Source organism: Pollicipes pollicipes, unplaced genomic scaffold, assembly GCF_011947565.3.
Source record: "Pollicipes pollicipes isolate AB1234 unplaced genomic scaffold, Ppol_2.1 Scaffold_4881;HRSCAF=5763_pilon_pilon_pilon, whole genome shotgun sequence".
Classification (NCBI taxonomy): Eukaryota; Metazoa; Arthropoda; class Thecostraca; order Pollicipedomorpha; family Pollicipedidae; genus Pollicipes; species Pollicipes pollicipes.
This window is the reverse complement of record NW_023596576.1, coordinates 37,782,255-37,798,761: the sequence shown is the minus strand read 5'-3', so window position 1 is coordinate 37,798,761 and position 16,507 is coordinate 37,782,255. Positions and strand designations below refer to the sequence as shown.

General features: G+C 48.7%; 1 protein-coding gene across 2 annotated transcripts in view; it reads right to left on the bottom strand.

The window, feature by feature from the left end:
* Positions 1 to 481: 481 nt before the first annotated feature.
* Positions 482 to 16,507, bottom strand: part of LOC119101467 (glutamate receptor ionotropic, kainate 2) — a 67,548-nt gene continuing 51,522 nt past the window's right edge. For both annotated transcript variants that reach the window (XM_037224807.1, XM_037224808.1), the window contains 6 exons: positions 11,831 to 11,948; positions 8,582 to 8,661; positions 5,648 to 5,873; positions 5,012 to 5,176; positions 2,042 to 2,142; positions 482 to 1,132 (listed from right to left, as the gene is read on the bottom strand). In XM_037224807.1, the coding sequence (XP_037080702.1) occupies positions 884 to 1,132; positions 2,042 to 2,142; positions 5,012 to 5,176; positions 5,648 to 5,873; positions 8,582 to 8,661; positions 11,831 to 11,948 (939 nt within the window). In that variant the 3' untranslated portion in view covers positions 482 to 883. The remainder of the gene's footprint in view (positions 1,133 to 2,041; positions 2,143 to 5,011; positions 5,177 to 5,647; positions 5,874 to 8,581; positions 8,662 to 11,830; positions 11,949 to 16,507) is intronic.

Here is a 16,507-nt window from a genome sequence, read left to right as displayed (position 1 = left end):
GGCTTGCTGGGTACCCGCTGGCCTGCACCTGTAGAACTCCAACATTCCCACCGCCGCGGGACGCGTCTTTCTTGCCGACGCCTCGGCACGCCTGATCAACGCAGCGTTCATTGCAGCGGATACAGAGTGGTGGTTCAGGTCCTTTGTACATGAATGCAATCCTGCTCGCACCCTATCTCCTCCACTCTATGCTAGTGAAGTGAAGGGGATTCACATGCCTTGCCTGCGCGACTGTTAGACATGACTTATCGGGCAGTAGTATATGACGTAGACAGTTCATCCATGAGATTTATCATGCATTAGAACTAGTGGACGACATGGGTGGCTTGTTCATGATGATATCCAACGTAAGCTAGCCTCCTGAGAATCAGAGACAACCTAAAGCAGCTGCAACATGGGATTGATGTCTTGCCACATTTGATCATGTGCATATCCTGATAAAAGTTACCTCACCACAACCTGCAACCATGAAGGAATGTGTAGTTGTATATTTACAGCAATATTTATTTAATGAAACCAACTTGTAGGATACACGCACATAAAAACGAGATCGTGCGTGGGAAAAAACACATCAGTTTGTACCTCCCAAGACTGTGCAGGTAACAGGTACGCTCTAAAGCAGCAACCATCCACGCCCCGTCAGCTAGATTCAACTAACCGCACATTGCCAACATCATAAGCGGGCCAAGTGTGCAGTCCGCTCGTTGCCCTGGAATGCGGCCCACGTGGCGAGCTGCCTCTGGAGTCCGTCCACGGTCCTATCTCGCGTGCAGTCGTCACTCGTTCCAGTGAGCCGGTCGCCGGCCACTCCGCACTGGTCCACTAGCACCACATCAGTGCCCAAATCCAGCACTCTTACACCACACGGCGGGAGGGTCTCAAATCAAGAGTACTCCAGCAAGGTGCCGCGATGATCCAACGCGTAGCCGTTGCCAGAGCCGCCGTTCTCCGCCAGACGGGCAGCGATGACGTCACAGCCAACAGATGGCGGTCGTGGCGGCGGTTGCGGGACGTAGGTGGCGGTGGTGTTGTGACAGCGGGAGCACGAGCGGCGCAGGGCGGGTCGCTGTCGGGGCGCGTGGCACCGCATGGCGAACCGCAGCTCGTTGGCCATCTCCAGGCAGATGGATTGCTGTAATGGAAATAATGTACGGCTCGTCATGACTATCAGTCAATTATGAAAAGGCGGGATACGGAGTAGGCAGGTAAGACGAAAACCAGAACTACACGGATGGCGGTCCGGGGAGCGTGTTGCATCTTTACAGCACTCACCCAGTCAAACAATTGACCAATGGACATATCCTGAAAATAAGATATCATAACCCATGTCCTGGAGAAGCGCGCCAGAACATTCAGCAAAGTGGAGCGGGAGCATGAGAAACTGTGACCGAGATCAGCGACTAGGAGAGTCAATTTGCATTATTTTGTGAACGCCTCGGTATCCCTCTCCCCAGCGTTGATTAAGGCCACCCAAATTTTGGTGTGGGCCCTATTACCAATATTTTGTGGTGGGATCAATATCTTGTTCTTGTTGGAGCATTCCAAAACTCAACGAAATATTAATATAACACACAATTTGTATCCCCTTTGCGTAGAATTTAATGGTCTGGCATACTATTCTGCTCGAATAGAGGCCAATTTAAAAATGGAGTAACCTATGAACTCGCAACCCACATTTCATGAAAGCTCATGATTGCAAATCAGTGGTGATTGTGATTTGTGTGTGACTGCAAACCTTGTTTAAGGAAGGTCGGGTTGCTGGGACCCCTGGCTGGGCACACCCAATCAATCATGCTATCGGTTGTGTTGCGTGATGGGTTAAGTCCACTGGCCGGCCGTTGGCATTCGTTTTCACTCAATGATAATATACTGACTATACAGGACAGGGTCACGTAATGACATCATATCTCGTAATAGCGTACTTTGAAAGATGACCTAGCTCCCCAATCAAGCACTCCAAGGAAATGCATAGCCGCCAATGTGGTGTCTTCTTTGCTCCAAACATATTCAACAAACAGAACACGCTGGGATCGACCCTTACCCGATCGGTTTGCGCGTTTTTCTTGGAGTTCCAGCAGAACTCGAGGACGGCGACGATGATGGCCAGCGAGAGGCCGCACAGCAGCACTACGAACACGCCGCCTGCGAACCAGAGCCGGCCGTCAGGGCGAAGCGAGATCGATACCAGACTCGCGATGAATCACCCGCGGCTAAGAGAGACACCGACAGGCACTAATAGTGTAAGCGGCGGTAGGCAGCAGTAGTATAAGCGGCGGTAGGCAGCAGTAGTATAAGCGGCGGTAGACAGCAGTCATATAAGCAGCGGTAGGCACCAGCAGCTGGTGCGTTATCGAGTGACAGCGGCAGCAGACTAAGGACAGCTGTGACGAGGCCGGCGGCTACCAGGCGCAGCATATGGAGATGCTCCCATCCTGTCCTGTCTCATGTGCTAGCAACCAACCGGATGGTCAAGCACTTGGCTGGTGTCGCCAGACCGCTTTCATTTAGCCACTAATTGAGAGTGCTAATGTATAGCATAAACTCACGAGCATAGAACCCATACGGCCCTGTGAGAAGGCCAGCTCACCTCCCGAACTTATCGAAAGTTTAGCGCCAGGCTAATGACGCTCGTAGACCGAAACCACCTTTGGGTCTCGAAACGTTGACGCATGTCTCTCGGCTATGCACACCATGTACAATATTAAGCTTGGTGCTAGCGGCGGGGGAAATGCTCATAGATCATGCCTCACGCAAGTGTCGCGATATGTCGTAAGTACATCGTACTTGAGGGCCCCGCCGACGCACGGCTGAGCCATTGGCGTGTAGAAACACCCGAGACGCGTGCAAATGTACTTTTACAGGGCACCTGCATTAAGATGGAGTGTGTCTTCGTTTCTCTTTCTATTGAGTGACCAGTAGGATGTAAAAATACGAGTTGCTGGAAAACATCGGGCTGCATTGACCTGCTCAAAGTGAAGACATCATTACAAACTCGTGCAATTACAGTCGTGCGCCACAAGCCCCACAAAATATCTGAAGCAGTTAGCTCTAGCGTTCTTACAAATTCTCCGGGGAATGTCGGACGCCCGATAAGAAAATTCACTTTTCTTGCCCTTCTAGCGATTTAAGCAACTTTTGTAGGGTTGTGGCCGCGCTTTAGCGGCCCCGAATCCACCAACGTCCACCAGCGAGATGCAGACAAATCTACACTTTATGAATTCAGAAGTCCGATGTTAAGCTGTCGGCTTTCAAGCTATAAAGAAGGACGTCCAATTTTTTTAACCATTGATATTATTTATGACACTTGTTAAAATACCTTCCAGAAAAAAACATTGGTTTTATTGACAGCACCCAACGTTTCAAGCTGTTGTCATAATCACGGGCGAAGCAGGCTGAACAAGCCAATAACTTGCAATTAAAAAACCGAGACACGCTAATCCACAAAATGTTCCGGCTTTGTGCAGACACTTTCAGTACAAATGTGTTTAAAATGGTAAATTGTCTGAGCTCCCACATTCTAAAACCCGACTCTTTACTAATTAGGGCTACATAAAACACAGGCGGCTGAACCGGAAGGTTACGATGACCATAGCCAGTCTAAGATTAGAAAAAATGCTTACCACGGTGATCAGACGCCATGAGCATTGACCGCATTTCAGGAACGTTCCGGTCATGACGCCTGATAGTCGCGGTCCAATCTAGACTTGTGTGGTTGCTGCGAGGCCTGGTCTGCCATGTTTGATTCGCTGGCTACCTTGTGTTTAAAGATAGTTCCATCCTCATTCGTGCTAAGCTGTTAAATATATAACTGAAGTTTAAACATCGTGAAAATAATTGAAAATATTAGTAGAGTGCAATCGCATAGGGATATCCTGACACATAGACTTTCTCCAAGCTTTGAAAGCAATTGCTACCCCTCTTGAAGATATTGCCTCATTAATTATCCTTTTGCCGGCCTCTTGCACGTGGCAGGAGTCGGAGCACTACTCTCGGCGCGGCTCATCTTTGAGGCCTCTCCTGAATAACTAATTACCTCCAGAAACATCAAAGCTGACATAAGACAGGGTGACTACGCTTCTCCACTCGAGCGTGATTATGTTGTCAATGGCGTGAGCTGGCTCATTCACTTGATAAACATTGTCAGTGGAACTGAATGCAGAGCGGGAAGCCACGCGCACGTGCCTGTGGTGTCCCCACCTCTTGCTCCCGTTATTCATATTTTTAGTTTCTCCGAATAGCAGTGCTTAGAAATAAAAGTATGCATTAACATACATAATATTGATTATAAATATAGATGGGCGCCAAATGACCGCTGCAGTCGGCGCGCCCGAGAACACCAATCAACAACAACAAAGATGACAAATATGCCTTTTATTTTGAACAAACTCCATATAGGCGTGTCAGACGTCAAGGTACATGATATTGTTGATCGTTTTTTGACTGATCTGTCAAAAATGTAGCCATTCTCAGTCGGGAAAAATCCAGGTTTGCCGTAAAATCACTTCAGTGGGAACGCCAGATGCAACCAACGCGAGCTAGGAAAAGGAACGAAAACACTGTCTCTCGTCCATGACTGCTTTGCTTGAACTTAAAACTGTACAATCGGTGCTAAGGTGTAACATAGATGTACGAACAAATTTTCGGCAAAAAGTGATAAATGAGCATGTCGGTTTGTAACACAATCGGAGCATGTTGAATTGTCATGCAATCGGTTAATGAGTAGTAGATCCACCAGTCGAGAGGAAATGATCGACACACCCAAGCTTCGTCTGCCTTATATTGCGGCCTTCACCCCTCTCACTTTCACCTATTTGTGACGAAAATATGCACATGCGTAGTCAGTAAATAAAATGATCACGCCCTCTTTAAGAACGAGGAAAATATTACAGCTTTGAAGCGCATTTGGATTTTAATCATGTTTTGATTGCTGCAGCCTGTTACAACAGATTCCTGCTGCCTGGCCGATGTTCTCAGTGCTGTAGCCTCTTACAGCACATCCCTGCGGACTGACCGATGTTCTCGATGCCCAGCTCGCTGGCCTTCGACTCGGACTTCTTCTCGTCCCGGTTGCAGACGTCGCCCGTGTCCTTCCACCACTTGTTGTACAGCATCTGTACCACGCCGTTCTCCTGCAGGTCCAAGATGGCTAGCGAGATCCGGTCCCGCCAGGGCGACCCTGCCGGCGCCCAGACGACCCCTGGGTCAGTGCGCTCGCCGCCCCTCCCCCCTCACCCCCCCCCCCCCACCCCGGCCGCGCCGGTGGTCCGGGCGCCACCTCCTGCCAGCCTGCTGCTCCGGTGACTACCTCGGGCCGGGTCCGGGTGAAGGAGATCTGAACACGGTATCATGAATGATAGACTCCATTATGCCTTTGCCGGTCCACCAGGACCTGGGTGCTCTCGCCATATACTACAACGGATTGCTTAAAGTCATGCTTCGGCGAACTCGCCGGCCGACGTGAGTGGGCTGGGCTCGGTGTGCTGCGCATCGCCCCGCCGTTGTTGGAGCGTCTTAATGATAACTAGTCAAGGCCGCACCGCCACCGAACCCATTTCTCCAAGACCGGCTCAGCCGGTCGCCAGTTGACACCTTCTGATGCCCGCCACTTCCAGCACCCTACGCCCGCTGATTTCGTGCGGACACCCACCAGCTGGAGTGGCGATGCCGTAACCCTTGGAGTCGAGCAGGCCGCCGACCTGCGTGAGGTTGCAGTTGCGCTGTACGATGTAGTCCAGTCCGGTGGACTCCATCAGGTAGGCGTAGTTGCCCTTCAGCACGCGCTGCACGCCGTACTTGTGGTCGGAGACGAAGACGGACTGCTTGCGGCTGTTCATGAAGCGCCACATCTTCTGGTACGTGTCGATCTTGGAGTCCTGCAATCAGCACGGTCAGGTACGATCCAAGCCACGGTGAGCCTAGGCAACACCAGAGTCCCATTTGATCTCATTGGACTAAGGAGGCTTTGTAGATGCATAACAATACGACGTGCCCAAGGAAACAAACATCCCGTCGCATGATTTTGAAGTCCGCAACAATAACATCGCATCGCAGGCCAACACCAGCGTGTTGAGATATTTTCTCAATCAGTAGGATATTTTACTGCACACAATAAAAAACAATTTCAGAACGCGTGACAACGATCTAGATGGACGTACCTTAAGTCTGCAAATAGATTTGCACGTACAGACGCAGTAGAGTATGTAGTCGGATAGGTCGCCGCAATATGACGCACGACGGTCACACTCGCTCAAATGGATGCTTGTTTTTCTCTCACAACAGAGGGGCCAGATTACCTCTGACAGGTACTCGGTGCTATCTTTTTCAGAGCCTACGCATCGTATTCCTCCTATTTAGAGCTCAGCGACGCAGCCTTTGCAACAGAGTGCTCAGTATTCGATGCCAGTGCCGATAGCGGGGAGCGACAGGTTCCCCACGGTGCGGCAGCGGGTCCGTCAGGGCTGGCCGGCGTGGAGGCCCTCTACACTGGGATGGCAGCCCACGTGCCGCTGTGGTAAACATCCTCGCGCTCCCTGGTTACGACACTCGTCGACCAACTCATGCCCACGATGAGAGGCGTAGCTCAACACGGCATTGTTGGCTTTCGCGAGTTGGCACTTCAGTGATCATGCTTTATATCTGAGCGCATCCATCGCCGCCATTTATGAAAGGGAGTGTTCCGTATTTGTATGGGGTTTTGAAATAAAATAGCCATCTTGGAGACCATTCAATGCAGTACACACCCATGCCCTTTTAAGACCCACACTATCCTAATTTCTGAGCTCTACGCCCGTGAAGATGTACACATTTTTTATGGTGAGACTATTTCAAAGTCAGCCAGGCATCCCTGACACCATAATGACATTCAAATCCTGCAATCATGCCACTCCGTTGGCCACGCGGTGATCTAGGCCAATAAAAATATAATTGTGAAGTCGTTCATATTTGGTGTTCGTTAGAATGATTTCCAGATAAAACGGCCGCCAGTTGACTCTCAGTCAATCTTGTGCAAGGTACGCTGACGTCACCAAACAATGACGTACTGAGCAGCATATTTACTAAACAGGGAACTTGAGTTATCTAGAAAAACCTTTCCACTTAAAAGCGAGGCAATGATTAAATCTGATGCTTCCATAAATATCTTTAAATGTGGAACATTCTCTTCAAGCGGCTCAAAAAAGCTTCATCGGAACATCATCGATATGCTTGAGGAAAAAAACACTTCCTGACACGCCTTTAATAATCATACGCGATGAAACACCGATAACAGAACTTTTTGCTTCTGCCGCAGTGGAAGTGTCTAGAATTTGTCGAAGTCAATGAATTTGAGCTTGTAAAAACTGACCATAAGTTTTGCCCGTTTTTACAAGGGTGTTAACGGGCAAAACAGACTTAAAGACTCGGAGGATTTTCGTGCGGTTGTCTTCATTTTTACAACTTGCGTTTCTGTTGATCTATTGTTTTGGCTGATCCAAAGCTGTGGCTTTCAGTGTATTTTCTTCGCATCTAATGATTATTTTCCAGAGGCGACGTGGGAAAGAAAGGGAGAGACCTAAATTAAATATAAGTGTTATGACGTCTTTCCCTGTTTCACTAGACAGACAAAATCTAATTTAGAAGGAAACCCTATGTCCTCCAGCATAGAATCAGTCTCCAGGGATTTCGTGGGCGTGGGTATCCGAATTTTAGAAATAGTTCGCGTATTGGGAGCCACACGTGCAGGGATGTTTCCAGGGGAGGGCAATGCACATGTGTATGAACAATGGCTCTCAAATATGCTGAGGTCGGTAACGTTGCACGGACATGCTCTGTGTAACTCATTTTTTGCTAAGACAAGTTGTGACCAGCATTCATTATCGACGTTTTATGGTTGTTAGTATTTATTATGTGAGTCATGATTAGGCTCGCATGCTATCCGACAATCCCTAGCGAGCCGTGATGGGCGGTCTGACGACGAGAGTAACTATCGAAGAGTATTTACATCAGGCGCGCTCACTGGGCATGTCCCATTTTCCCACTCTCACCTTCCCTGGCGGGGATGCCAACCGGTTGTTGGGAGTAAATGTAAGACATGTACGGTAAACCTGTCTAACGTGGGGGAGCGATAATACACGCCCGGTTCATACATATGGAGTCGATATTGTCAGCAGAGGCGGCGCCACGGATTTTGACGAGGAGCACGCAAGAAGCAGTTTTCAACTATCCAAAAGGTAAGTATTTTTGCCATAAACAAACCGCAGCCCGCAAACAAATCTGTCAAAAAATGAGTCCAGACGTATTTTGTTTTTTTAATTTTTTTTCTTTAAAAGTTTAATCACGGCATAGACCAAATAGTGCATGTCTAATGGTCCATCTATTCCACTTATTGAAGTTGCGACCGCAAAAGGGCTTTATCGATTTTGCAAGCATGCCCAAAATATGTTGATGGAGATATTTTTGCCCACTTATCATTCGGGCGACAAAATCGTCCATTTTTCCCCTGATCACAACCCCTGAAGTGCCAGATTGCGAAAATCAAAATGTCAGTGTTACACTTCCCTTTCCACGAGTTTGACCGCTGCAGGCCGGCCGCGGGTCAACTCACGCGGAAGAAGGTCATGGTGGAGCCCCCCTCCAGCGTGCCGTACTCGATGTCCTCCTGGTTGGCCAGGTCGGCCGCGCTCTCTGCGAAACACAACACTCACTGCGTTGGTCGGGTCCCTCCTACGTCGACTCAGGACTGCCAGTTATTGCGTCACGCGGCGTGGTTCATCGAAAGCAGGTGACGATGATGATTGGAGCTTAAGCACGCGCCGGCGGCTGAGGTCGTATGATATCGGTCCATGTACTGGTTTGGGAATGCTTGAAATACTTGGAGAACTGCAAAGAAGCAATTTCGCGGATCATGCAGCTAGCACAAACGCTCCTTCTTCTGAACCTACGGTTACGTTTCAGTTGAATTTTACCACGCCTATGCTTTTGGGAACGAGCAGCGATATTAGATATCTACAATTACTGTTGCAAGGGTAACCACACTTGCATCTCCGAAACATCAGTATGTTTGCATCATGTTTGTATGCATCAAACGAGCAGTTCTCATACACAAACAACGTTACTAGGCAAATACCGTCAATTACAACAGGCAGAGCGGAACATCATCAGATTGCCTCATTAGAGACAGCTCTTGAATTTTCAATTCCCATCTTCAGTTTCCGCCGTTCATTTGAGCTTTCCTTTTTGCGTCTGTCCTCTCGTTCGTCGCTGGAAAAGCGCGCCGGACGTGGGAGCCGAAGAATAGAATGGCTGATTCCCCTGGGGCGGTGCTGGGTCGTCGATCAATGGGCCTGCACCGCCGGCCGAGTCCAACCGGCGCTGGGCCGGCCCGTCGCACCAGCAGCCAGGCGAAGTTCGGTGCGGCCCGGCAGTCCCGCCCCGGAGACTGGCTCAAAACGTCAACAGTCGGGCGCGTCTCGGACCAGTCCGCCCCAGAGATCGCTGGACCGATGGACCGACGGTCGTGCCCGGCTCAGTTCAGCCCGGCGCGGTTCCGGTGAGGCCGAGCCCGACCAACAGCCAGCTACCGTGGCGCACCGTGGGTCATGGCCAGCTGGCGTTAACAATGCGGCATCATGCTATAAAACAATTGTGAGTGCAGCGATATATACATATACATATATATATATATATATATATATATATGCATATGTATATATATATATATATATATATATATATATATATATATACATGCATTTAATATGCATACATGTATATAATATAACAAATCAAATAGAGAAACTAATTTCGCGAGCCAAATAGACGGCACTTCTAAGGCAAGACGCCCATAGTCGGCGTCCATCGTCGTTCACGCTTTGCTAGTCGGATGTCTGGGGAGGGGGAGGAGGTTGTAATGGTCGATTGATCATCGCATCGGCCTCTCACGCAGGGAGACCAAGTTTGAATCCCAATCGTGTCCTGGCCTCTCAGCGCCAATATGTCAATGCAATAGCTGACGCGACATAAAATGAGGGTGACGACGACGGTCGCGTTTCTTCGCAGAAAAGGTCAGATGTCCGGCGCTCTACCAATGGAGGCAGGGGGCGACGGCGGACGGGAGGGCAGCGGACGGGGCGGGAGCCACGGATCAGTGGGAGTCGCTGGACCGCTGGGTCACTGAGGACGTAGTCGGGGCCGCCGAGGCACCAGCCACAGCCCGAACACCCGCGCGGACAAAAGCGCGAGCAAAGCATGTATTACGCTGGTGAGACTGCGCCGGCGGTGAGGCTCGTGCCGCGCCGTCTGGCTGTGACGGCTCACCGCTGGCAGCGGCTGGCCAGCCCGACGGCGGCGCCGCCAGGACCTCGTCCAGGCGCTGGCAGGTCGAGCCGAGCTGACCGAGCGGCCGCGCCGCCAACGGCCGCGCCTGGCAGCTCGCAGACGGGCCAGAGGGCGGCGGCTAGTGGGCCGGAAAATGACGCCGCTCACGCCGAGCCGAGCGCACGCCTGTCCCGGCCGAGCGTGTTGCGGCAGACGATAATCGTTAGAGCCTGGCAGCCAGGACTGGACTGTGAAGAAACGGACCGGGTCCGAACGCACGGCTGGCATTCGCCTGCGCATATGGAATAGGAAAGGGGAGCCCATACTCCGCGGCCCAGGGGCTGAGAGATGGCTATGTGATGAAGGATATTGTTAAGGTCTTTGTAGAACACCCAGTAATCTTATCCACAAAATGCGCTGCATTTACGTTTGCAATGCTTGTAAACTGTAGCAATTGGCCTTTCAGCTTTTACGGGTGCGTTAACTTTCGAGGTTGTTTTCGCCCGCGCACGGAAGTTGGTTATTGCTCTGTGTGATTGGCATGCGGCATGTCTTACCGACGCGTCAATATGAAACACACCTCAAAATAAAATTATATTATATAAATCAGTTCAACTCCTCGCCTGACCAGCAATCAGCACAAGAGACAATTGAGACAAGAGACAATTTGAGACAAGAGACAAGAGACAAGAGACAATTTGAAGACCTTGCCGGGCACATGTTGTAGCGTGATATGCTATGTGTCGTTGTGTGCTCACTTGACTTGCTCACAACTGATGGATGCTGTTACTGACATCGTATTTAGTGGCTATCATTAGTGTAGCGTACATCGGACGTTAGGGTCATTTTGATATTACATTTATTTGAACTGGGCATACTGTTAACGTTAACGTTTGGGAGGTTAAAGGTGGCAAGACCTGCCGCATGCTCGCCCGATCATTTCGTATCTTGCTTTTTCCAGAAATTTTGCTTGACGCCGTTATAATTTGCAAAATACTGTCCCGTGAAACAAGCATACGGAATGTCAGGTACGTACGACATACCATTTAACATAAGTAATCTTTTCGGCAACAATTCCATTCATAGTGTTATGGCCGGAAACAAAGTGCAGAAATGGCCGTTGTCACGAACGATTACAGTACAACAATTTTAACTTCAAAAAACTTCTGCGTTCATTTTTCGACAACATCCATTTTGTCAACGATTTTTGGCTAGAAATGCTTCGCAAAAATTTAAAATATGTTGATAAAGACGCATAATTTGATAAAATTGTGGTTGGCTGGCTATAAACGAGACCATGCTTTTACGGGCAGGCATGACGCACCACTAGACAACTTTTGAAACACCGAATCTCTTGAAGAGCGCGGCTACATGTCGTACGGCCCATCGAATCGTCGTAAAAATGACAAGATCCAGTCAATGGCAGAGAAAAGACCTTTACGCCAGTTCTGCAGCCATGCGAAAGGAAGCAGCTCCGAAGCATCGGTCGGCCGGAGGGGGCAAACCTGTGCCCTGGCTGCCACGACGCCGTACTCACGTATGGAGGTGGACGTGCGCTCGACGGTGAGGAAGGCGGCCAGATTGGCCGTGTAGGAGGAGATGATGATGAGCGTGAAGAACCACCAGATGCTGCCCACTATACGGGTGGACGCCGCCTGAGGAGTGTCGGCGGATGAGCAAAACACTTTTTCAGCCAATCGCACACAAGACGCTTCTGCAAAAGGTTACGTTATGCATGGTATCAATTACTTGCTTGCAATTAAGGTCATCATAAATCATCTGCTTCAGACGATCTTTTCCTCACGGGAGTTCGGTCGTTTGCGGCTCGCATGGCCGCCACCGCCTATTTCTATACCGCTTAAAGGGAATGTCCATCCTCTAATGACAACTCATCCATCCATATTTCTAGAAAAATGCACCCTAGAGAAACCTCATGATTATTTACGTCTAATAATAACACTGGTTAGTCACACTGCAGCGGGGTGGTAAGCACATGCAGGCAGTGACGCAATAAGGCTATTCATTTTAACTATCTTAGATTCCAAATTATGCTGTCCACGCTCGGTAACAGCACCGCCCAACGCTGCTACACTTCTGCTCTGTAGTGACGACCACCGTTGTCACGACGACCGCCGTGCGCACCCCTACTGGTGCGAATAAAAGAACATTTGTGATTGGCCCAACGAACAAGAGCCTGTTACCGAGAAGCACATTGGTTGAAATTTTAACCAGTACGTCGCATGGATCATGGGACACTCCCATTCCCAGAGCCAAAGTGCGCCTCGAAAAGAATCATTGTGGTAAACGTCATAAGGGAAAAATCAAAGCCATAGTATATCGTTTCGTTAAATTTGCGGAGTAGCTCCACGCTAGCATATCTTTTTGGTCTACACGAAATATTTCAAGTTTTCTCAACATTTATTACGTAAATGTTTTGATATGTTAGTGTGCGGTTCGCACCACAGAAGACACGTTGGAAAAAACAAAGAAAATGAAATTCAATACTTTCATAGCGTTGAGTATGGAGTCCAACGAGATTTCTTCCACAAGGTGAGCTACTTCAAAATAAAAGTTTTGAGCTTTTCAGAAGGAATAAAGAAAACTGGCATTGATAATCCAATCGTACGCGTCTGATGCAATACTAATTGAAAGGAACAAATTAGGTGGGATACTCTTTTTGACATTCGCACTGGTGGGGGTCAGCGCGACCGCCCCAAAGTTCTTTGAGGACACCTCTCCGGTATGCTTTGCAATCACGCCCAAATTTTTAGCAGCCCAATGAGCATGCATTGCGCGTGTTTTGATACTTAAAACGTGTTCCTAGCTGCTCTGGCTTCGGAGCAGCGGCACATTTTTAGAAACACCGCAAAACGTTCCATGGCCGGCGCGGGCGGCGAACGTCCACGGACGATGTCGCGGAGCGCGCGCGGCGGGTCAATACTGTTACGTTGACGGAGCCACATGTCATAACGGGATGCTCAAAATACATAAAATATACACCATTGACTCAAAACTAAACAAGGAACACGTCTGCTTGAGCCATTTATCAGAAGGCGCAGGCTGTCGTATGTATGCCGTAAAGCTGAAAAGTGCAACTTTCTGGAAAATTTGACCTTTGACCTGTCATAATGGTATCAATTATTGACCCAACAACTCAAAAACTATCACCCAACAGTTTATCCCGATGAGACCAATACGTTGAAATATCGACTAAGATCTAGCCTAATAAACTTGGAAATGACAGGGGGAATGAGGTCGCATCCCCCCCCCCCCCCCTGTCAGATCGCGTTATGAAAAACGGCGAATCAAAGCGAGGACTAATACACTTTGCCACTTGATGTGGTCGACTTTGATAGTCTGCCATCCAAGTGAAGGCATCCAAGTAGAAACCTTTGCTCAAAGCACCTTTCTGACAGCTGCCACATTGGAAATAAGCGGGTTTACGGCAGCGCCATTAGTGTGAGCTTTGCGGAAAGTGTAAATTCGGACCTAACACAGAAATATGAAGCAGCGCCATTTCAAAACGTCTGCAACCCAATCTTGAGCCATTTCTCATAAGCAGGAAGGCAAGTTTTGCCTCGAACCGGGGGTGTAGTTTCCAACTTATTTGAGGAGATGGGGGAGCTCCAGTCACAGCTTTGGGAAGGAGGTGGGCAAAATCTGGGGACAGGCCCGCCGTAGGTATTTTGGGAATAGGTTTCACCATTCTTCCCTGCTCACCCCCTCCCCCACTTGTTTTGCGAAACTACATCCCTGCCTCGACCCTTCTCGGGAAGATTCGCTGCAACCATCGATACTGACGTTTTAATCCAACGACGCAATGGTAGATGAAAAAAATATAATGCAGACGTAATATCTTTGTGATGCATGGAAGGAATATATTACGTGCCAAAAGTGATGGCTACTGCTCGCGCATGTCTTGTTCTCGTGTGGTGTTAGGGAAATGATGATTACGCTACCGAACGACCACTCTCGTTTCGTCTCGTTTTCGAACGATTTGCAACGCTCTCGTGGCTTGATGTGACGGGCATAATCTTAGCTGATTAGCCATAGCCACCGCACATATCTGCACATTACACTTTGCTTTTGTTTATTTCACAACTCCCTAAGAAAATTGCTGCATTTACAGCCATCCCTTACAGCCTGGCGGGTATCAATGTCGTAGCGATATCGCTGGACTATTCGCCCTTTGTCCGAGTTTTATCGGATTGGTTGGGCGAGAAAGGGGTGTTTTTTAATACACCCATTGATAATGGCAATGCAAAGATAACTATCAGGCATTTCGGTCCTCAAACTAGGCTACTAGATAAAACTGGGATTCTAACGAGCAAGGCAATAGACGTGAAAATTTGGCCACTTTGTCTAGGGAAATTTCCCAAATAAGTGTATGTGGTTAGAGAATTGCAAGTCACATTGCATGGCAATCTAAAAGCAAATATACGACCTACCCTTCGTCCAAAAATGGAATACAAATCCGTACACAACTAATTGAGAAGGAAAGCTATAATGATCTCGCATTCCTGCAATCTTATATCTTCCTTCTACCATTTCCTCGCTGAATCGTAACCAGATTTGTATCCCAACTGACCAGTTTGTTTACTGTAACTCATAAATGCAAATCAGCACCCTTTCCAAATACACGCTAAGAGCATTCAGATGGTTAAAATAGTTCGTGTTTTCTCTAACCGAGAGAACACCCGCTGGGATGTGCTGGATGATCGTCGCACTGGACTTGATGCCTTCCAAAATTTATGGGTCTGCCACCCCTAGCACGCGCTCGGGTGACCGGTTGGATATCCTTTTCCCGGTCGGGGTCAATTTGCCTATCCTGAGATCTCAAGAACTAAGAAAGCTGGGAACGCCAAATTTACAGGGTGTGTTAGCCTGTGCGTGAACTCACTTCGGCCAGTTTTTAGGTTTCTAGGTCATGGTCTTCAGGTCAAATAAGGCTAAACAAGGTCAAACTTCCAAAGTGCCCTCAGAGTCAAGATACCTGTCCTAAGCAGACGGTCACATGCTCATTTAAGGTCAGCGACCTTGTTTAAGTTTTTGAAGGTCATAGTGACCAAAATCATACAATACTGCTTTGATTTTTGCATTTGAATAATCGACGAAGATGACACTTGGCAGTATGTTCCCAAACACAAAATGTTGACCTGGGTCATTTTAGGTCAGTGACCTATTCTGACCTTTAAGACGTCGGTGAAAGACGTGTAAAGCAGTTCCTGCTACGAGTAAATTAAAAATGAGCACCAGGAACTACCCCATAAAGCAAACCGTAAAGTACTAAAGCAGGTCGTTTTTTACCTAGGGTCGCTTTAGGCCATCACAGGTCGCTTTTAGCAGGTCGCTTTAAATAGGTCGCTTAAAACAGGTCGTTTTTGACCGTCATACCTGGTCATACGTCATACTTCATACCATACCATACCATACCTAGGACAATGCAGTTTGTTCATTCAATTGTTGTGTTGCCCAAGGAAGTATGTCAGAGATGTACAGCTTCGTCTAACATCCCGTCGTTGCATCAGATTGAACGATTTCATAGAAATAGACTTCGCTGAATCCATGACCTGGCTTTGACCTGCCATAGGTCAGCCATCTTACAAAGTGTATCTAAATTTTTGATACTAAACGATCCGTTATTCAATTCCCAGCAGCTATGCAAAATTTGACGTCGCTACGCCGTGCCGTTTGGAAACCATTCCGGAAAAACCTTTGGGGGTCAATTTGGTATCCGAAAGCTTGCTTTCATCAAAGCATCCTAATAAATGCCGGATAGATCTACTTGGTTTAATTAAAACATGCCTTCCGATCTGAAGACTTCGCCTTGATAAGAAAGGCTGAAACAAAATCCAAACACACATTTTTGACAATTATTTTCCCACTTTATTACATTAATTAAAAATTATCTATTGCTTACGTACCCAGGGCGCCGGGCTGTTCACTCCCCCCCCCCACGCCAGCCGTGTTTGCCCCCCTCCCACCTCCCCCTCCCCTCCCCAAAGGGCACCTGACTACTAGAGATACTGCTAAAAACACTCGGATCGATGCCCCAGTGGAAAGATCACCAGTCCAGAACTCGAGGCTGTGGCGGCCCACGTCACATGTCTATTCGGGTTCAGGCACGGCCCGGTGGCGGCCGCTACCTGCAGCGGTGCCGGACCTTCCGCCGCACCCTCCACCGCCTGGCCGCCTGGACCGCCGTCCAATGAGC